The sequence below is a fragment of the Anser cygnoides genome, chromosome 19 (assembly GCF_040182565.1).
Source record: "Anser cygnoides isolate HZ-2024a breed goose chromosome 19, Taihu_goose_T2T_genome, whole genome shotgun sequence".
Classification (NCBI taxonomy): domain Eukaryota; kingdom Metazoa; phylum Chordata; class Aves; order Anseriformes; family Anatidae; genus Anser; species Anser cygnoides.
In genome coordinates, this window is record NC_089891.1 from 921,876 (window position 1) to 945,007 (window position 23,132).

A 23,132-nucleotide genomic window follows, 5' to 3' on the forward strand; every position below is an offset into this window, starting at 1 on the left:
CAAAATCTCTCTCTCTCTTGTATTTTTATTTCACTTACATGTCTTTCATAACAGTTGTTGATTCAGAAACATTAAGAGCAAAGAAGTCTTGACCTCCCACCAGCCTTTCTGGATTTGATTACCAGCTCACCAATGGCTGATAGTTTGAACAGCATTTAATGCTCTCTAATTTTCCTTGATAGGGACTAGGAAGCACGTTATTTTTTCTTTCTTTCTTTCTTTCTTTCTTTCTTTCTTTCTTTCTTTCTTTCTTTCTTTCTTTCTTTCTTTCTTTCTTTCTTTCTTTCTTTCTTTCTTTCTTTCTTTTATTTTATTTTATTTTTAGCCTAACTGGCAGCCCAACAAAGCCCAGCAATAAAAAGCTCCATTCGTGTAATAAACTGTTGTACAATCTACTACTTACGAACACGGTCCCTGAAAATGAGCAACCTTCCTGCACATTACATTAAATGCAAACCAGATGGGCCCTTGAAAATCCTTCTCTTTGTAGCAAGGGGCTAAAGGAGCTGGTGGTCAGAGGGTCTTTTTCACTATACAAATAAACAAATGAGTTTAACTACATTATTTTCCAAAATCAGCAATGGGAAACCTATGTGGAATCATTATGAGCAGTTAGCAAACATGCTGGTGAACCAGAGTAGGCACCAGAGGAACTCTTCAGCTCTCTTAAATGCAACTGTCTAAATACTGGAGATGGGGTCAATCTCATGCAACTTTCTAGTTAGTGGCCTCTGGCCACATGCCTATGGACTGGATCCATGACCTGCCATGTAACCTCTGACACCCAAACTTGGAGATGCGTATGGATAAACTTGGAGACACAAATGGGTAAAATGAATCCCTTCCCTAACACGTCTCAGTCAGATATGGTCATTTAAAGTTCAATAGTCATCCAAGAGAAGGGGAACCCTTCAGAGGTGACTGAGCCCATCCTGAGCAGGTTTCATGAGGCAGAGAAAACCTCAACAGATCAGATAGGCCTCACATTTAGATAACTCTTCAACTTAAATACATTTTACTTTTAAATAAAAGTAAATACATTTTACAGGTAAAGAACAGGTGTGCTGCATGATGGGATGAGGAGGGAAGGGAAGGGAAGGGAAGGGAAGGGAAGGGAAGGGAAGGGAAGGGAAGGGAAGGGAAGGGAAGGGAAGGGAAGGGAAGGGGAAGGGAAGGGGGAAGGGAAGGGAAGGGAAGGGAAGGGAAGGGAAGGGAAGGGAAGGGAAGGGAAGGGAAGGGAAGGGAAGGGAAGGGAAGGGAAGGGAAGGGAAGGGAAGGGAAGGGAAGGGAAGGGAAGGGAAGGGAAGGGAAGGGAAGGGAAGGGAAGGAAGGGAAGGGAAGGGAAGGGAAGGGAAGGGAAGGGAAGGGAAGGGAAGGGAAGGGAAGGGAAGGGAAGGGAAGGGAAGGGAAGGGAAGGAAGGGAAGGGAAGGGAAGGGAAGGGAAGGGAAGGGAAGGGAAGGGAAGGGAAGGGAAGGGAAGGGAAGGGAAGGGAAGGGAAGGGAAGGGAAGGGAAGGGAAGGGAAGGGAAGGGAAGGGAAGGGAAGGGAAGGGAAGGGAAGGGAAGGGAAGGGAAGGGAAGGGAAGGGAAGGGAAGGGAAGGGAAGGGAAGGGAAGGGAAGGGAAGGGAAGGGAAGGGAAGGGAAGTTATTACCAGCTGAAGAAAATGACCCTGGGAGCACTGATTCTTTAAAGTGTTACCACTGGCTTGGTGTCAAGATCTGAGGAGGTTTTAGGTAGACCGGGAAAAGAGATGCAGTTTATGGATCCTGAAGCTGCTTAAGGTGTTGTCAGGCACTGTTATCCCACCAGTGTGCAGCTTGGTTTATTACTGAGGCTGGGTGGAGCATTTCCTGAGGGTGAAGACACCTTGTTGAGCTCTTAAATGCCTGCCCTGGAAAGGCAAAAGTGCAAGAGCCCATAGGTCCAGTATTCAGTCAAGGTGCATACACAGTGGCTAGGGTGGGAGGTCGAGGCATAGCTTGTCTCTAAACCCAGTGTCACTAGTGACTTTAGGAAGGCCCACAGTCATGTTTGCCTTAGGGTCTTCTAAAACAGCAGTTCACAGCTCTGCTCAGTTCAGGCCAGTGTGGACCAGAACTTAGGAGGAGGAGATGCCATTGAGCATTTAAACACTGTGGTCTGTGGTTTTGGGTGCAGTTTTGGTATGTCACAAAAAAAGGGCAGCCTGACAATGTATTTTCCCAGAGGTAGAAAAGGGACAGGGATTGGGGGTAGAACTGGGCAGACACATGTCAGGATTCCTGCTGAGTGTAGGGTTACCAGTCTCCATTGTCCTGGGCCTACGCATCCAGTCCCGGGTTTTTGTAGGTTCTGCTGGATGGGCTTTCTGCTTGCTCAAAGGTGATTTATTTTTACAAATTTAAATGAAATCCCCTCAGCCATTTCTGAATAATACAAGAGTTTAAAAGACTATTTTTCTATTTAAAAATATTCTAGCTAGGCTGTTTTTATTAAATCAAAGTTAAATCAAATAAAGACTGTGGTTTGAAAGTTCAGACTGAAGCAGGAGCTAGTCCTCTCAGAGGAGCTGTGCCCTTGATGAATGGGTGTCTGTCCAAGCCTCACTGAACAACCACAGATCACCAGCTGGAGGGCTCTGCTGGGAAGAGCATGGAACACCCTGTCCCCTTAGGAGATGGGATGTAGCAGGGCAGGAGGAGGGGATCACATTCATTGCACTTGTTTCTTCTTGAAATAAAACATTATAAGCAGTCCTGGCATGCCACTAGCTGGGTCCAGGAGGCCTTACATGCCCTGGCAGGCCCCTGATGACAACAGATGGCAGTTGCACGTCTTTCCCCAACCTCATTCTCAGCCACTGCCTCCTTCAGTAGCACAGTCTTGGATGGTGGAGCCCTGCTCCCTCCTGCTGCTCTCCTCCTTGTGTTTGTGGGCTGGAGGATGAGGGCAAGATTGGTAAATACACCTGTACAGATGCCCTTCATGGGACTGGGAAGAAAGGAGACAGTGACATGTTCCCTTTTCCCCACAGCAATCCCAAATACTAACCCTCCATCCCACAGTGGGGCACAGGGTAGAAATTCCCTGCTGTGGTAACCTTATGAAAGGCACTGAGTTGGATAAGGAGGCCCTGTCTTGATGGGACAAATCTGCTTCAGGACTCTGTGGTGGCTTACAAGGCAATGGGAGGTGACTGCAGTGTCCTGCTGTGGAGGGTCGCCTGTAGGGCTGGGGGGTGCCACCCTCCTTCTTTGCTCTCCAGCTGGGCACTCCTCAGGCTGCTCCGCCAGCCCAGCAGGAGCTGTCACACCAGAGAACGTGACATCAAAGGCAGGCCTGGGCGCCACATGAGATGCGTGACACTTGGCAGGCCCACCAGCTCCTGAGATGATGTGAGATGAAGGAAGACAGCTGTTCCTGAGCAAGGCCAGCAGGAAGATCTGAGCCCTTACACTGTCTAAAGGTGTGAAGGAAAGGGAAAAGCAGCAAAAGGAGGAGAGCAAAGGGCTGGAGAAATGCCCAGACTGTGGGGGTTCTTCTCACTTTGAGACTTTGCAAACAGCCCTGTGTAGAGGGGCTGCAGGGGTGGAGCCATGACCTGGTGGACCACCAAGCTGATGGCCACGCAGGGCATGAGCCTCCAACACAGGGTCAGCTGCGAGGTGACTGCCTGCAGCCCTGCAGGGCTTAGCACAGTCAGTGTCGGTGTCTGTGTATCTGCTGGTCATGTTCAGAGGTGGCTTTTGCCTTTGGGCACCTGGAGATGGTCTTTCTCTGCTTTTTCTGTGACAAAAAAACATGTAGGAAAATGGTTGCAAAAAATAAGAATTGGAAAGCTATAGAGGAAATGTGAAGGTCCGTGTGCCATCTTTCTTTCCCTTTGGTATCATGTTATCATAAATATACTTTGATATCTGGGACAGCAGAAAAAAAGTGCTCTCACTGGTGTGACTGAATCTGACTATGGACAGACTCTGGGCCTGATTCTCTGCTGTGTTTTTCCAGTCTGACACCAGTACATTGCCATGATGACATCATTTGGATTATTTATGATTTATAGTGATTGAGAAAAATTGGGTCCTGTACAATAATGCAAACAATCAAAGATGCAAAGCAAAAATAGTGCCTTCGAGCTGCACTTTCACATTGTGTGATATTTTGAACACTTCATGTTGAAAGCCTTAGAGTGCACAAAAGAAATTTTCTTCATTTCATATATTATACTCTTGCCTGAAAGAAATAGCAAACAGCAACTCAGCCCGAGCATGCTTTGCCTAGGCTGAATTGTATTTTTTTCTGTCTATCAGCCTTCTTCCAACAGATCTCCACTGAAACCTGGATCAGCATCTGCCAACAAGACTAGTTTCTGGACCCATGGCCAAAGAACCACAAATGATCCTTTCAGAGGCCCAGGCGAATGTCTGCTCTCTGTTACATTGATCTGAAGCAATTTTGCTGAAGACAAGATTATCTCAAGCATTCAGTGCTCTTTGAGAGTGGAACAAGTCTATCAGTGCGTTTGCAAACAAAATACCCACTCCACTTCCCCACTGACCAACCTTGCATCACACTTATTCCCCAACAAATCCCATTACTACCATCAGAACACCAGTTTCTTCCTAAGACCTTGAAATGTTACATTTCAGCCCCAAATTATACCAAACACTTGGATTGCAAAGCACATAGCAACTGCCTCAAGTCTGACAAGAGCACTTAAGCCTACACAGAAATATTGAGCTTCCATTAAGTCTTAAAATATTGCCACCAGAAATACCTTCAAAAACCCCACACATAAGAATAATGATGAGCCACAACCCAGCACATGTAAGAGATGCTAAATCAGCATTTATCCAGTCTGTGCACACTCACTTTCCCTCTCTTGACAACACTGGGAGAGGTACTCACCGTTCTTCCGCTCTGCAAAGGGTGGTGGCTGGAGCTTGGTGCCATCTCTCACTTCACTGATAGCCTTCTCTTTGGGTGCCTTTTCCTCTTCATTTCCACTTGGTGCACTTTTATGGTCCGAGCAATCCTGTTTGATCACACCATTCATCACCGTGCCTGCAGGGACCGATCCAGATTCTGGCTGATCCACTTTGGATGCTCAAGTAGAGAACCAGACACCAAAGTGACCCCTGAAAGAGAAGAGGAGCAGGTAAGAACAAATTCTCCAGTCAGTCCTTGTAACAGTAAACGAATACTGGCATTTGTAAAGCAGTCAGACCACAAACAATTATTCCATCTGTTGTCATGCGTTAGAAACATTTCAGGGGAAGACTTCAGGATTCATTATTGCCTGTATGATCCTGCCCACCTTGTCCGCTGGGTCTGCATCCCTGGCTGCTTTGATGGGAGAATTTTCACCCATAAGCACAGAATATCTTCAGAAAGCCAAGGGTGTTATGAAAAAACGCAGCCATGGGGCACCCAAATAAGAGAGCTCCTGAACAGTTAGAAATGCAGAGCAGATCTACAAATGGAGAACAACATTTCTTTACGTAAGGCTCTGGCTAGCTGAGCAAACCAGCTAATGGAAATAATTGCACACAACACAGAATAGGCTGCTAACTGCGTGATACAGATAGCAAATGATCAATAGCAAGCAGCAGCTAGCCTTCGTTCCAGAAAGTGTACAAACACCCTGCTTAGTAAAGCATGCATCCAAAACTACTATTTGACATCAAAGTTGTGATTAACACACACAGTAGAGTTAAAGCCTTTATGAAGAATTTCACCAGATTAGGTAAAATTTTTTGAGAGTTCTTGAAAGATGAGAAGAGTTGTTTGTTTACTACGTTGTTCTACTCTGAGTTTTATATGGAGTTCAGTCAAAATACATCAGGAAAACTCACAGGAAATTCTATAAATTCAGGTTTCACTTCTACAAAACATCTAGGGAAAGAGGTGCTTCCCTTGATGACACTTATATCTCACTGGAGAGTGGGAGTGGAAGGATACAACTCATGCCAAATGTCTTTGTGGGATGTAGGCACACGACCCAAGAGGAGCTGCTGATACTAAGCACAGCAGCAGAAGGCTGCAAGGACCATTTCAACAAAGTGTTTTGTCCAAAAAAATTCTCCAGATGCTAAGTGAAAGTGAATGCCTGTAAAAATCAGCACCAGTTCCTAATGAGTCCCATCAGGAAAGAACTGAGGAGAGCTAAAAAAGGTCATTTGTAGAGAACAAGAATAGAAAAGTGCAAGATTGATTCAGTGATAAAATCTGATTTAATACAAAAAAACTTACCAATTTACTGTATATGGAAATAAGAATAGTGCATTGTATACGATACCATCTCCTCCATGCTACCCATGCCAGGACTTTCTCACACCCCTCTTCCTACTCTGCACCAGCACAGAATTTGCCATCTGCTTTCTCATTCCCATCCATCTCACTGCCCACCACTGCCCCCTGGCCATGTCCCACTGGCAGCAGGTCACATACTGTGTCCCTCTGTCCTGCTTTGTGTTGCATTTCTTTGCCGGGAGAGATATCATGTGGGGTACCCATGCAGTGTTCAGGAAGGAGGTCCCAGGTTTGCCTGTGTCTCTGTATTACTTTGCAGATGGGTCATAAACTGTCCCCATATGCACCCCCTGGGAGAGGCTGTGTCCTTACCTAACCCTGGTGGCTGTGCGCTGAAATAAAATGCAGAACCATGCTTGATCAAAATTCAGTCTGTGTCTGTATGTCAGTCTGAGCAAAACCTTTGCAGCAATTCCTCCCTTCTTTGTGCTTCACTCCACTGCCTTCGCTACTTGTCTTTGCAGCTCTTTCCCATCTTACATGCTCAACATGCTGCATATTACTCTGGTCTATGCCATTGAAACAGGTCTGCAGACACCCAGACCGGCTAGGGCTGTGTTGCACACCAAATCGTTGAACTGACATCCTCAGATTACATCTCTGCCTGAACATTTTTTAGCTCCCTTGGGCAGCTTATGGTCTCCTTTCTAGTGACACCAGTGCTGTGCACCGCGCAATCACCACTGTTACGGTCAACAAATCTGCTGTACATTCATCCACCAGTGGCTGTAGGGCTGTAGACCCACTTCTGAACAAGCAGCATTATCTCCAAAGCTTTCTATTTAATTCATGGCTAACATGGAACATGCAATAAGTGTTTACATTACTATTTTAAAATGTACATTTTTTAACTTTTAGAAGTTGCTGATACGATGCATCTTTCCAGTGGAATAGTGGGTGATGACAGGGCAATCCAGCAAACTGCATCTGCTTACAAAAATGAGACTTTGTTCAAATGAACACTAAATCTTTGATAAATTAGTCAGGGCTTTGGTGACGTACATGTTGAACCAATATGACAGTTTTATATGGATTATGATTATTAATGTTTTTGAAAAATAGAGATTGCGAGCCAGACATCCAGTGCTGAAACTGCAAGACCACCAGCAGAGGCAAGAGTCTTTCAGGAAGGCTTCTTACAGGCACTGTGTACAATCTTTTTGCACTCAGAGCATACGCAACATTTTAATTTGCAGTGATTGTACTGGGGTCCTTACTGTCTGAGCCAGGAGGTCACGCTGCGGCCCCGGAGATGCATGCTTTCACAACACTCTCAAGTACCACTGGCTCAATGGTGTTTTTTTCTGAAGTCAATTTTGGCCTCAAAACATTCCACATTGTTCACTCACTTCAGCCTGAACTGATTGTATTTACAAAGTTTAAGCACACTTTTGAGCCTCAAAGCACATCTCCCATCAACCACTGCTGCCAACACATAAATTGCAAGTCTATACACAGTACAGGCCGTGTCCCATCTCTCTCTGGCTATAAATATCAAATTCATAAAGCTAGGCTACAATGGTAGCTGGTGGGTGCTTCCTTGTATGACACTGGAGATCCTCAGGAGCAGAGGCTTGGTTTACAAGCCTCCCTGCTTTCTGTGCAGAGAGCAATGTAGCATGGAGGAAGATCAGCTTTGCTTCCCACTACATGTGCTTGTGCGCCCATAAAGGCCCAGATGGGGTTTGGTTGCATCTCTTTTCCAGGGACCTCGGCACTTAAATTCAGGGAGAGCTACCCTTGTCAATCTGGTCAGGGAGGGAGAACCACAACAACAGCCTCCCTGACCAGATCTTTCCCTGGGGTAGACTGGTGCAGATCCGCAATGTCCAGACACTTTGTCTCATGCATGAACATTCAGGAACAGGCACAGACTTCCTGGCAGGAGGTAGTGCTCGAATGTCACTGCCACTTCCCAGTGAAGTTTCACCATCCCCAAGGGCTGGAGATGGATGCTGAGTTCAGCGCTGACAGAGCCTGAGCCTTGTGTCCCTCAGGCAACTGACTGCCTCTGGATCAGTGGCTTGCAAGGTGGCTGTGACACCCTGGGGTACAGCCTTCCTCCCACTCTTGCAGGAGGAGGCAATGCAGCAGCACAACCAGCCAGAATGCCCTTCTCCCATTCCCCTGCTCCTCCACCTCCCCGGCAGCTGTTGCAATGCCCACAGACACCATGTACTCTTTTGACTCCGAGATCTGCTGTCCTGCTCTCTGGGGACGAACATTGCTGCATGGAAAGGAGCAGGTTCAGAGACCAGAAACCAAAGCAAGTGCAGCACAGGCACATGTGTGTGCATGGAGGCATAGAGCTGGGGCATGGCTGGCCATGCAGCAGTGTTTCCTGACCTCCCTTTCCTGGCCTCCATTTTGGAACAACCTGCAGGTATGCTCACAGCCAAAAGTTGTTCAACTAAAGGGCTAAGCCCGGAGCTGTCACTGCCCTCATCCAGTCTGGGTGCCTACTACTACTCAGGTGTTGCAGAAGTGCCATTGTGAAATCACCCAGCATTAACTGGAGGAAGAGCTCAAGCACACCATCCACCTATGCATGTTACCTCAGGCTCTGCACGCTGCTCCAAGTTTATCAGAGCTGGAAGGAAGCCATTTTCCCACACCGCAAAACTTTTTGTGATTTTTATAATTCTCCCTTACCCCTAATTGGGATAAGAAGTTGAATTCTCCAGGATATTGCAAAATAAACAAGATAAATAAAAATAGGGGAGCAAGTCACTTGTGAATTTTCACAGTATTATTTTAAAATATTTTAATCTTTTAAAAACTGTAACCTCTTCTTAGAAAAAAAATAATTAAAACATCAAGGGTAAAACAGATTTTGAGGGGGGGGGGGGGGGGGGGAGAGAAGAAAAGGAAATGGAATGTCCCTACAGTAATATCTGTCATATCTGGGACATCTCTATAGGCATGAGACATCCATGCTTAGACACCTGGCTCTTACCTGTAGCATGCATAAGTTTAGGTGCAACACCCTGAAACACACTTTGCTTACCTTTGGGAATGGTTTGATGAATCACACTTTCAGGAGGCTGTCCCCCTCCCTTATGTTATGTGATGCAATGTTAATAGCGTTGTTGGTCTGACCAGGTACTCCCTGTTCAAGTTGGACCCATACATCCAATCTTGTTCACTTTATACCTTCTCACCTTTTCCCTTGTGCCACCTCCTGCATGCAAGATGGAAACAAGCATAGCTTATACATCCTCAGATACTGCATCCATCTAAATCCTCGCCTGCTTTCCTGTTTGCTCCATCAGATGTTGAAGTGGAAGTAAATGCATTTGGCTCTAATGCAAGTGAAGTGCTTCTTAGGCAATCCTGACTCAACATAAATCTTTAAGTACCCAAAGAGAAAAAACAGAAGAGAGTTGTTCGGAGATGCAGTTCAACCTTATCAAATTCTTCACGTGTTTGTTGTGGTGTGTTTGTATCCCTGGACTTCTGCTTGCAGGAATGTTGCTGATAAAACCATCTCACTAAACATGGACTTTGTGTGTTTTAGCTGATGTTTACAGTGCTGAGACAGTAAGAGTAGCTCTGGATTCCTGTGAACATAAGCTTCATGGACGTTTGCACTTTTGTATTGCAGATGCTGATCAAACCCTACTACGTACAAGCTTCATCAGGAACCCTGCCTGGTCTTCCTTAGGGCCATGTCAAGTTTGGCAAGGAAGATGACAACTCTGACCGGTCAGCCCCACACCCTGAACAACAAGAGACCTTTGCTCTTCTGAGACCATCCCAGGGCTGCCAGGGAATGTACCATAGCTATTATTTTGCTCTTTTCCTTGCAGATGCTGTCCCCTTTGGATGATTCCCCTCAGTGAACTGCCTCATGCCTCCTGAGGATGCAGAAAGCCCCGTGCTCTGATGGAACTGAGTGCAGTGGCATTGTGTGGAGCCTACAGGCTCTTTCCCACAGATCTGCACATTCCTCCCATGCCCTGGAGAAGTGACCTGCTCGCCACTTCATCTTCCACGCAAGGAGCTGCTGCTAAGGAGGACTGCCTGGAAAGGCAGCCAGGAGACTTCCTCAGTGAATGGAAAACAAACCAAAGAAACCTGCCACAAGCCTGGATACCCCCCTCCACTGATGAGTTATTTTATGCAGCTTTTTGTGCAATCCCTCCATGGAGCCAGCGCCAAGACTCAGTGAACAAAGCCATGCAAACATGCCATAAAATCTTCACTCAAGGCAAATTTTCCTAGTATTCGGTCACACCATGAACCCGCGCGCTCAGCAAAGTTTGCCAACTCTTTGCACTCCAGAGATTTTAGGGTAGTATCTCCTTCCCAGCCTCCAAATTCCCAGTGTTGATATTTGCTCCAAGATGCCCAAAGGCTATGTGGCCTGAGACGTCAGCAAAGAGTCCTCTGATAGAAAGTGGCAGCTGTCTTCATTCAGGACAGCTCCTGGCCTTTGGCCTGTGGAAGATGATGAGAGATAGGGCCTGTTCTCAGGAGAACATCTCAGCTCTGCCCTCAGCCCCATCCCCTCAAGCTATTTTCAAAAGAAGTGATTTATCCTTCATTTTTCATAGAATGAAGCTTTAAGTGGTGAAAAATAGCAGAGGAAGTGGTGATTAGGAAATGAGTTATTAACCCAGATCCTCCCAGGATCCACATCTCTGTCAGCTACGTAACTATGCTGAGAATATCTGGGACAGAACCAGATCGACAAAAACGATATGCTTTTGTAATAATTGATCTTAAAGGTAGTGTGCATCCATAGTGAACAGATTCACTGCCATGAACTCCTTGAGAAATAATTCCCTGGTTTGTGCATCCATTTCCACAGGACATTTCTGGCACCTAGAAGACCTTCCTAGGATGAAGACTCCCTGTATAAGGAAATTTATTATATTGTAGTAGCACCCAGAAGCTAATCTATTCTTTTGGAGAAGACATAGTATATCCAGTATTGCAGGTGTTGTCATAATGTGGTAACAAGGAAAGACAAGTAGAAAATGTCAGAATTGAAAAGAACCGTAAAAATTAGACTGAACGACTATGGTTTGATATAGTGACATGTGGTGACCATTAGAGGAAAGTGAGGCTGCCAGGGCAATAGTCTGGCTCGGTGATGTAGCCAGTGAGACATTTTGGCAGAGGTGTCTCTCTGAGGGTGACCAACTGGTGAGTTCGGGATCTTGTGAGGAGGGCAAAAAGTAGGATTGTGACCCTGGACTTCAGGAGAGCAAACTTTGTCCTCTTCAGGGATCTACTTGGAAGAATCCCATGGGTTAGGACCCTGGAAGGAAGAGGGGTCCAAGCCAGCTGGTCAGTATTCAAATATCACTTCCTCCAAGCTCAAGATCGGTGCATCCGTATTAGCAAGAAGGCAAGCAAAGGGAGCAGGAGACCTGCATGGATGAGCAGGGAGCTCCTGGCGAAGCTCAGACAGAAAAAGGAAGTTTACAGCATGTGGAAAAAGGGACAGACCACTTGGGAGGAATATAGGGACACTGTCAGAGTATGCAGGGATGTGACGTGGAAGGCCAAGGCCCAGTTAGAATTAAATCTGGAAATGGATATCAAGGACAACACGAAGGGCTTCTTCAAATATATCAGCAGAAAAAGGAAGACTGGGAAAATGTTGGCCTGTTGCTGAATGGGGCAGGTGCCCTCACGACAAATGATATGGAGAAGGCAGAGTTGCTGAATGCCTTTTTTGCTTCAGTCTTTACTGCTAAAATCAGCCCTCAGGAATCTCAGACCCTGGAGACAAGAGAGGAAGTCCAGAGAAAGGAGGACTTTCCCTTGGTTGAAGAGGATCAGGTCAGAGATCATTTAAGCAAACTTGACATCCACAAATCCATGGGCCCCAATGAAATGCACCCAGAGGTGCTGAGGGAGCTGGCCAATGTTATTGCTAGGCCACTCTTCATCATCTTTGAAAGGTCGTGGAGAACAGGAGAGCTGACTGAGGACTGGAAGAGAGCCAATATCATGCCAGTCTTCAAAAAGGGCAAGAAGGAGGACACGCAAATACAGGCCAGTCAGCCTGGAAAGGTGATGGAACAACTTATCCTGGGGGTCATCTCCAAGCGTATGGAGGATAAGAAGGTGATTGGGAGTAGTCAGCATGGATTAACCAAGGGGAAGTCATGTTTAACCAATCTGATATCCTTCTATGATGAGATGACTAGCTGGATGGATGAGGGGAGAGTGGTGGATGTACCATGACTTCAGCAAGGCTTTTGACACTGTCTCCCATACCATCCTCATAGACAAGCTCAGGAAGTGCAGCCTAGATGAGTGGACAGTGAGGTGGATTGTCAATTGGCTGGATGGCAGAGCTCAGAGGATTGTGCTCGGTGGTGCAGTCTAGTTGGAGGCCTGAAGCTAGCAGTGTCCCCCAGGGGTCAGTACTGGGTCCAGTCTTGTTCAACTTGCTCATCAACAACCTGGATGATGCAACAGAGCGCACCCTCAGCAAGTCTGCTGATGACACAAAGCCCAGAGGAGTGGCTGATAGCCCAGAGGGCTGTGCACCATTCAGAGGGACCTCGACAGGCTGGAGAGCTGGGCCAAGAGGAACCTCATGAAGTTCAACAAGGGCAAGTGCAGGGTCCTGCACCTAGGGAGGAATAACCCCAAGCACCATTACAGGCTGGGAATGACCTGCAGGAGAGCAGCTCTGCAGAGAGGGACCTGGCCGTCCTGGTGGACAGCAGGCAGAGCGGGAGGGAGGCAGCAATGTGCCCTTGTGGCCCAGAAGGCCGAGGGGATGCTGGGCTGCATTCGGAAGAGTGTTGCCAGCAGCTCAAGGGAGGCGATCCTCCCCAGCTGCTCGGCCCTGCTGAGGCCACACGTGGAGCATTGTGCCCAGTTCTGGGCTCCCCAGCACCAGAGGGACATGGAAGTACCGGAGTGAGTTCGGAGGAGGGCTCCTAAGATGATGAGAGGACTGGAGCGCCTGTCGCACAAGGACAGGCTGAGAGAACTGGGCCTGTTTAGCCTGGAGAAGAGGAGACCGAGGGGAGATCTCAGTAACGTATATATAAACACCTGAGGGGAGGGTGTCGAGAGGATGGGGCCAGTCTCTTTTCAGTTGTGCCCAGCGACAGGACGAGAGGCAGCGGGCACAAACTGAAGCACAGGAGGTTCAGGCTCAATGTGAGGGGGCACTTCTTTACTGGGAGGGTGACAGAGCACTACAACAGGCTGCCCAGAGAGGATGTGGAGTCTCCTTCTCTGGAGATGTTCAAAACCCGCCTGGGTGCCATCCTGCACAAGGTGCACTAGGTGATCCTGCTCTGCAGGGGGGTTGGACTAGATGATCTTCAGAGGTCCCTTCCAACCTCGTCCATTCTGGGATTCTGGGATTCTGTGATCAGCAAGACTTCCCAAAGATCTGTCAGACCTCCTTATGCTCCTGCTTGCATTGCTGCAGAACTGAGGCAACAGTATCTCCTCCCCCTTCACGCAAAGTGCCTGTAAAGAAGGGAAGTGTGGGCATGCCCAGCAAAGCCTGCAACAGGGATGGGATCTGGGGTGATTTCATGGGAACATTTCTGAGTGATGAAATTTAAAAAGGCAATGGCAAACAACTGCTGCTTTCATGTCTGCCTGCTGCTTCTGCAAAACCTTGTGATTTTTTATAGAAATATTGGGTCAGCATTAGCCTTCTAAGAGGTAACTGCTTGAAACCTTTGTTAAACAAGCTTTCTTGGTGGAAATGGGAGGAGGCCTATGCTATACAAAATCCCTTAGCTGATGCCTGTGCAAAATCCAAAACGGTGCCCACTGCCAGCTTCCTGATCAGACCCAGAGCACCAGCAGTCTCCAGTAAACATCCAGGGCCTTGAGAACAGTGTGTCTCAGGTGACTCCCTTTGTATTCACCAGAGTGAAACAGGCATTTCTAGGGCACAGTCATGGTGCCTATCTGTAAGCTGAAGAGCAAGAAAGGTGATCTGCTCCTGAAAGCACATATTTCTTGCCTCAGGCTATGAAGAGACCCTAAGTGGTGGGCCTGAATGGAGAGGTCAAACATCAGCTGAAACAGTGGCCACTCTGAACCACTTCCAGTTCTTATCCCAGGGTGTCCAGCCCACAGATCTATCTGTTCTTGGAATCTCTCCATTCCCAACAGTTTGGAAAAAAGCCTTTCTTTGCTCCAAATAGCAGTGGGAACAGAAAGACCCTTTGGAGAGCCCACCAGTGTGGGTTCATTAGGTGCTGAGACAGGATGGAGAGGAACCCCCTTTTATGTAAATAGTGCTCAAGTTTTAACACTTTCTCTTATGGCACCACTGGGCACAGGCTCTGTATTGGCAACCCCAGCTTCTGGCACCATCCGGGAAAAGATGTCCCTGCAGCCAGAAAACAGCTAATGGGATCCGTCCACAGGAGGGGTGTGAGTGATGGATGGTGGTGTAAGGAATGGATAGAGGTGACAATGCTGGGACACGGCTCCAGACACACGCAGAAAACACTCCAGAGAAAAAAAGGGGAAAACAGAGTCATCCACAAAGGGTGAAAGAATGAAAGTTTTAAAAATGAGCAGAGCCTGCCTGGACAGTGAGACTACATGAGCCATACGAGTAAAATTTAATTTCTGGATGTCAAGAACATATCTTAAATATCTTAAGTGTGGGAGACAGAGGGATTTGGCCAACCTCTTTCAGTGGTTTGTGGGGACAGGACAAGGGGCAATGGCCACAAAATGGATCACAGGAAGTTCCGCACCAACATGCGAAAGAACTTCACGGTGAGGGTGAGGGAGCACTGGGACAGGCTGCCCAGGGAGGTTGTGGGGTCTCCTTCCCTGGAGATATTCAAGGCCCGTCTGGATGCCTACCTGGGCAGCCTGCTCTGAGGAACCTGTTTTGGCAGGGGGTTGGACCCGATGATCTCTTGAGGTCCCTTCCAACCCCTACAAATCTGTGATTCTGTGGTTCTGTGACATCCAGACAGGTCTTCATGATGACATGGTGGGAGCCTGCACACTTCACATGTCTCAGCTCCTGCTCTTGTAGAGATCTTACTCAAACTGACCATGCTAACAGCATTGACAGGTATGGATGGAAAGCCCAGGGCTGGTCCTTTGGCTTTCCTGCAGACTTGTTGCTGTCTAAAGCCATGACACAACCCCTGAGACTCCAGCACTTTTCCCTCATGCTTTGGGCTCCTATGCTCTGCTGATCCCTGATTCCTGTAATCCACTGCAACCAGCCTTGTTCACTGTCCTGTTCAAAACCTCTATCCATGCTGAGCTGTGACTTGACATCTTTGGGGCAAGAGGCCTCAGAAATGAGAAACAAAGCACTGAGACTGTCTGCAGTCCCCAGTACAATTGTAACAGGACCTTCTCGTCCAGGACTGAAGCTGTGACTGGATTTCAAACAACATTTGAACAGGTTTTTAATCAAATACAACCAAGAATAGTGAAAGAGATGCAAAGGCTCAGAAAGCCAAATCTACAGCTGAGCTCTGGCAGTCCCCAGAAACACAATGCAGTGGATGGACAAGTTGGGCTGGGAGCTGAGACACAATATAAACATTCACTGTCAGCCACAGCCCTTGCTCTGACCATGGGCAAAGCCTGGGCAGGGCGTAGGGGTTACCAGACCCCATTACATGTGCTGCTGTACTACTGCCCTCTGCTTGAGCTTTGTCAGCTGTGGTTTCTGCATTTGGCTTAAGATTAGAAGTACTTAGGGACCACAGTTCACATGCCACCTGGCAGTTAGGATCAGTTCTTAGCACTGCTCATGTGTCCAGGGCTATTTCCTGGAAAAAAGAAATAAAAAAAAAATCTGATAGAAATACTACTATAACTTTACTGGACAACACATGCAAATAGTTCTGAATTAGATAAAACTCCTCCTTATGAATCTGGGCCATGCTTGTAGTTTTAAAAGTAATCTTAAAATAAACCTAAAAATCTTATAAACAAGCAGCAATATTCTAAGAATGCTAAAAAGTTTCAAAAAGCAGCTATCAACCTCAAATTTGTTATGGCTGCTTGTTCTGTTTGTAAAAGTGCTATTAGGCTAATCTTGTGCATTGTCAACGTCTGACTCATGAGTCCTGTGTACCGGGCTGGTGTTGCTTGGGTCATGCCAGTTACTGCCCAGACACTGGGTGCAGGGCCCTGCACACCTGGGGACAGTCCCATTCCCAGCAGCCTTGATTGACTAAGGAAACAGACAGGATGAGCTCTGTGATAGAAGTAGATCTTATTTCTAAACCATTGTTTGATGTGATTTTGCTTTATTTATAATCATTTAGCAATTAACTGTTTCTATTAGTGGCAATGCTACCTGGACTGTTTTCAAAGGACGAACCATGATTCAAAGGAAACAGCTTTGTTTTCAGAATTTGATTTAAATCCAGCCCCAGCCAACACTCATATTTTTCACCTTCTCCAGTGAAATGGGAATCCCTGGTTTCTGGGAGTGTCCCTTGCTACTTAACACTGCCAGCATCACTGTTACCAGTAACCCTGACACTGCTAAAGCTCCTATTGCCAAGTTGTATCTCTGACAGTCACAAAATGAGCAAGTTTCATATATCAATGAAGTGTGGAAGATTCCTGAGGTCAGGCCTTACAGCAGGTTTACGTATGTTGAACTTTGTGGACACAAATGTCCAAAATCCATGCTGTGTTTCCACATAGCACAGCCTTGGATTCAGGAAAAGAAAAATAAATAAATAAATCCCTGAAAAGGAGAACTGCTTTGGACTCAGCAACCTGGAGTCCTTCATCAGAAAGGTGGTCGTGGCTCTCGTGAGGCTGGTTTGTCTGTGAGGGGCCCTGCAGCACCAAGCTGAGATGCCAGCTGAGGTCCCTCAGCCCATGTAGTCCCACTGCTCAATACTGGGCAGTGCAGCTTCTGTCCCATACCTAGCTCTGCTTGACCTGCCCACGTGGCGTTCACAGCATGGATGCCCTTTGCGCAGGTCTTGGTGACATGTCCGCTTCCCAGGATTGCTTCCTCCTCAGCATAGCACCTAAAGGCCAGTGGAGCCCAGCTTGCAAGAGAAGTTCATTGTGCATATGGAGTGTGGCTCCTCTGCCAGCAGGGAGGTCTGGCTGCAATCTTCCACCCCAAAATCCTCACCTGGTCACACTTCCACACCTACCAGCAGCCACCTGCCAGATTTCTGCAAGCAAGCATTGGCTTCTCTTGTAGAAGGTCATTTGAATGTCTTTGGCTATTGCTGCATCATTTAACCATGTCCTAATTTTGTGGCATTTGCTATTATGTCTGATCTTTGTCTCTTACTTTGTTACATTTTAGAAAAGTGATAAACAAAATCTTTCTGAAAGAAAGAAAACATGGCAGAGATTTGAAATGGAAAATGAGCACACGCTGGACCCATTCCTCTTTATTAGATGCCAGAAGGAGGGGAAGAAACAAAACCCACAATCACAAATACTATTAATAAAGTGGTGAAGGCAGGAGTACATCTGGAGGCAGAGCCAGCTTGCTGGTCTGGGACAGTCCCTTGGTCCAGTGCAGGGGCCTCGCCAGCTGAAGTTGGCACAGTGAGCATTCAGTGGGTGGGAAAGGCCACAGAGTGACCTAAAAGGGCTTTGGGAAAGATCCCTGTCTGCTGGCAGAGGACCCATGCCAAGGGAATATGTTCCCACTGCAGCGGGCACTGACCTGAGCCAGGCCACACAGTGGACCTGGACATTGGGTGGGTCAGGCCCGGAAAGGCTGTGTGCCTCTCTAACCTCTCTAAGGTTGTGGGCCTGAGCAGTGAATAAGAACATGTCTGATGACAGAAGTCACATCCAGCTTTTGCTGTTCAGCCTTTAAACCTGCTCTGCATCACGCTGTGGTCTCACTCCACAGCTAGCACATTCTCCACCACAGCCTGGAGAGGTCTCAGAAGCAGTGTAGCTGTCCCTGTGCCAGCACATAGATGTTCTTTGTGCTCATGGTTGCGACAGAATAGCTCTCAGGGTGCCTGACATTGGATGCCCACCATTTTAGGCAGTGCTGGGAGCAGGGATCTTACTGATGTGCCCAACCTGGACAGTAGCTGGTGACCAGTTGCTCTAGGACCATACTTTGAGAGAACTCTCTCTCCAGTGTCTTGTACTCCCCAGACATGGCAGTGGATCAGTGCTGAACACTTCAGAGGTTTCCAGGGCAGTCTGATTTTCTGAAAAATGCATTTCTGCAAGATTGCATCACAGACAATGCTGCTGGAAACTGAGAGTCGGACATGGGTGAGGTGGCCACAAAGTGGAAGTGGCTTTAGGACTTCTGTGAAAGACTGCTTCAACTCTTCCCTGTACAGGTTTTAAGCACCCCACAAATCCTAGGTCCCAGTAGGCTGCCAGATCTAATTTTGCCGGGTCTGGGATGTTCTTCAGTCTCCTTTTGGACTTGTTCAGTGATGTATGGACCAAGGGCCTACACTTTGTAGTCACAGCCAGCCTAGGATTGGCAAAGAGTGAACCCCTCTCAGTGTCTTTAGGTTGATAAGTTTTTTTTACAAATGAGAACCAACCTGAGGAAAAAGATGTAACCCATGGTTTTGCAGCATGCTGCAGGACACACAGGTACCAGTTTTGAATGAAGGAGGACAGAACAATGGACCCAAGCTTGATGTCACCCTGAAGGTGGGTCACTCATTCACTCTCCCATGTCAATTGTGCCCATTAGAGTGAACAACTCTAAAAATATTCATGAGCTGAAGAAAGGCCACTCACTCAAGCTCTGAAGGAGAGACTGCAGTAGCTACAGGACAGAGATCATGGGATATTCAAGGGAAATATAGGACTAGGAGATCAACATCAATCTTTGGCTCTGATCCCCTGCAATGACCTCAGTGACTAATTAGCTAAACATCTATCTGCTCTCCCCACAACCACAGGACTTTTGAAAGTGAAATTCCTAGATGAGCCCAGGTTAATACACACTATATCCCATAAAGGAAAGCAAAAAATGCAGAAGAACCTGACAATCCAGCTAAGGACAAAATGCTGTCTGGGTCCAAGTCCAATGAACATATTACTGTGAATGCATGAGAAGACACCTAACCCAAGCACATGGGAGTGCTCTGACACTAGAGGAGCAGGGTATTGGATCCAGATCCCATCTCTAGTCAAAACAGAATGCTACAGGGGGAAAACCAACCAACCAACCAACCAACCAAACAAACAAACAAACAAACTCAACAAGCTTCTTTCTCCATCCCAAAAGCCATAGCTGCATTAGGAGCAAAGAGAACTGATGGTTCCTTCAGACAATTAAGTAAAGCTCAGTTGTATGGAGTTGATAAAACTTAGAGCAAAAGATATAATCAAGAACTGATGCTCACCTCTTTTTAGCATTCTTCTGGAGGTACTAGCAAATGAAATATTCACAATTTATTTTTTTCTCCACAATCATTTCTGTCATATCATAAAATCCCTTCCATTAACTTAGAAACAATGTCGGCTCCTTGCCCCTACTTTCCAATTTGGAAGGCTGTTCAGGAATGTCATTCTTCTACTAGCTAGTAATTTCAATCTATCTTTCAGTATAAATTTATTTGAAAAATCACATGGACTCAAAGCACCAGGCCAATGACCAAAAAAGGGTGATGTTTAGGTAAGTACAGGTGGGGTTATTGCAAGAGGCCAGTCTTGGTATTAACTAGAACTCCGTGTCCAGTTCTCATTCTTATCACTCATCCCTCTTATTTCAGTGGCCATAACTCCCTGAAATACCTGAGAAATCAGTTCTCTGGCTGTGTGGGAAATAATCAGAAGACACAGTAAGGCTGTGCAGGGTGTACAGTCCTCTTCCATCATGTATAAAATTTATCCCCCTCCCCCCCCCCCCCCCCCCAAGAAAGAAAGAAAGAACGAAACAAACAAAATCACACAGTTGTACAAGGAGAGATACCCAGTGCTTCCATGCTGAATCCAGATTCCTGTTGGAATACGCTTCATGGAAAAGCTATGCCTGTCTTCTAAAGGATATATGCATAACTACATGACTAGATGCAGTGAAGTGTCTCCCCTGATGGTTTTGGCTGTATCCTGACATTAGGATCCTTTGGGAAGGGGTGACTAGAGCTGAGAGAGGAAATCTCTCCAATTTCATCAAATATCCCAGAAAGATCACAAATTATGGCACAAATTATTATAATGGTGTTATAACAATTGCATCCCTATCCCCAAGCCATGTGTCCTGTTAACAGACTTAAGCCCTTTCTAACCACTAACCACAAATGGGCTTTAAGTATCAGAAATACCAGTAGGTGCAGTCAGGTCCAGCAAAGCAGAAGAATACCAGTTTGGCAGTTCAAAGCTCAAACCCTAGACGTAACGATGGAACAGCAAAGAAGAGTTAGAAGATAGATGACACAGTGAGGGCACATACGAATGTCATTCACAGCATGGTGTCATGCCTCAAATCTGCTAGAGCTCTTTGAAGATGCCAATATAAATATGACCTGGACAACGGGGTAGAGTGCACCCTCAGTAAAGTCACAGACAACACGAAACTGGAGGGAGTTGCTGATTCACCAGAGGGTTATGCTGCCATCCAGACCTCAACAGGCTGGAGAGGTATACAGACAAGAATATCATGAAGTCCAACAAGAAGAAATGCAAAGTCCTGCATCTGGACAGGAACAACCCCAGGCACCAGGACATGCTGGGGGCACCCCGCTGTAAAGCAGCTTGGCAGGAAAGGACCTGGGAGTCCTGGTGGATACCATGCTGAACATGAGTCAGCAATGTGCTCTTGCTTCTTAGAAGGTTAATGGTATTCTTGACTGCACTAGGCAAAGTATTGCCAGCAGGTAGAGGGAGATGATCAGCATTAGTGAGGGCACACCTGGAGTGCTGGGTCCAGTTCTGGGCCCTCAGTACAAGAAGGATATAAATAATATAACTGGAATAGTAGCAATAAATTTAGTATGATTCTATGATTCCATGATTCTATAATTCTATGATTCTATGATTCTATTCAGAGTGCTTAAAAAAGAAAACTGACAATGGACAGCTATAGAAGGATATCCAGATATTGAGTGACTGAGTGATTAAAAGGCAAATGCAAAATGATGTGCATGGGGAAGAGCAATCCACTAAGAGTGACAAGGATTGATCAGAAGAGAGATGAAATAGGCTGGGACTCTTGGCTTGGAAGGAGAAGACTGAGGCAGAAGACCATAGAGGACTTCCCACTCAAGGGTGGCCCAAACAACATTGATGTTCAGTGTTTCTCACACTGCAGAAATTAGGGAGAATCAATGAAATGCTCAATCATTAGTTTTTAAAAAGTCAAAAGAAAAGGAGGAATTTTCTGACCCAGTTTATGGTTAAACTATGGAACTCTTTGTTGCAGGATGTTGCACGTGCCCAAGAGTTGGATGTGTTCCAGATATTAAACACAGGTGCCAGGCCTGGTTCAAGAAGCCTCTGAGGCACAGATGACTAAAAAATAGATTACAGGAAGAAGGATCCCCAAGAATTCAGTGCTTTCCTCTAGCCATGTGTCCACTATTGGAGACCAAACCTTCAATTAGACTGATCTGTCTTTTGAGCCCAGTAAATTCATTTTTATACTCTCAGACAACGTTTTCCACAGATGAACCTGCTGCAATGACTGCCCATCAAATGTGGTTCACAGCACAGTGGAGTGCAGGCAGGGAGGAGAAACACGCATGGATCAGGAGAGGATGGAGACGTGGCAAGGGTTCTTGGGCCTGGCAGAGCAGGACAGGGATCAATGAATTAGGCACAGCTAATGCTCCAAAGTTGTGAGGAGCTCTGTGGCCCCACTGCATCCCCCGGCTGCCAAAGGACATTCCTCAGAGCTACTTGCTAAATAATGGAATCTAAATTTCCGCCTTCTTGTGGCAAAGTTAAAAAAAACATTAAAATTAACCAAATTATACCCTGGTCTGAACAAAGGAGAGCTGGGGCTGCCAATTTCACAATTATCCCAAATGGCTCTTAATATGACACAGATAAATACTTTCCAATTACCCAGTGGAACAAGGCGTCCCTGGGGGAAATGGAGAACAATATATTGCAGGGGCCAGAGACCCAGGAGATTAGGGATTTACACTCTGCTAATCCTGCTGCAATCCACACGTGGCAGGAGAGAATGCAGCAGGGTGAGAGACCATCCTCACACATGCCCTGATCCTGCAGGCTGGATGATGAGAAGCAGGTTGGACGATGAGAAGCTCCTGGGTTGCTTCTCATCTTGCTGTCCACAGACGTCACGTGGCAAGAAAGCATGGGTTTGAGCTCAAAGTGAGTTTCCTCTAGAGCAGGAGGAGGAGGATGGGTAGTGCTCATGCCCAGACTGCTTTGTGTGTTGACTAGTGTCCTTGGATGCCTCTTGGCAATGTGTGCTTGCTTGTCTTCTCACCCTCACTAATGCAGTGAGCTATCTCTTAGAGCATTTTATCTTTAAAGGTGGTAGCTCAAAGTCTTCCACTACACAATACTGGGTGAATTAAAAAATCTAAAGATGTCTGCAAGAGAACTATGTGCTCCTATGCTCTCCATACCTAAGTTGCACATGATCTCCCCTGAGACCTGCTCCCTGAGAAACAGTGTGCACACTGCAGTAGCTCTGTGGGATTTCAGTTATTCAATACATATATTTCTGGAGAATTTGTTCTGACTTCTTTGCCATGTTGGTACTTTCTGGCCTTGTCAGTGTTCCCTGCTCTCACACCCTTCTCTGTGATAGAAGAGGAGCCTTGAAACTGAAACCCACCTCAAAAGCAGGCATGTCTGGGAATGCAGGTTTCACAAACCAATACATTAGACACCTTGCTAGACTTCACAGAAATCATAAAATGGTCTTACAAACATACGACTTCAGTGAGAAATAACCACGGGCTTC

At 46.6% G+C, this 23,132-nt stretch overlaps 1 protein-coding gene across 10 annotated transcripts in view; it reads right to left on the reverse strand.

Annotated features, from left to right (window-relative positions):
* MYOCD (myocardin) overlaps window positions 1-23,132 on the reverse strand; it is a 254,736-nt gene that overhangs the window by 111,811 nt on the left and 119,793 nt on the right. For all 10 annotated transcript variants that reach the window (XM_048075927.2, XM_066980000.1, XM_066979999.1 and 7 more), the window contains one exon: window positions 4,889-5,118. In XM_048075927.2, the coding sequence (XP_047931884.1) occupies window positions 4,889-5,036 (148 nt within the window). In that variant the 5' untranslated portion in view covers window positions 5,037-5,118. The remainder of the gene's footprint in view (window positions 1-4,888; window positions 5,119-23,132) is intronic.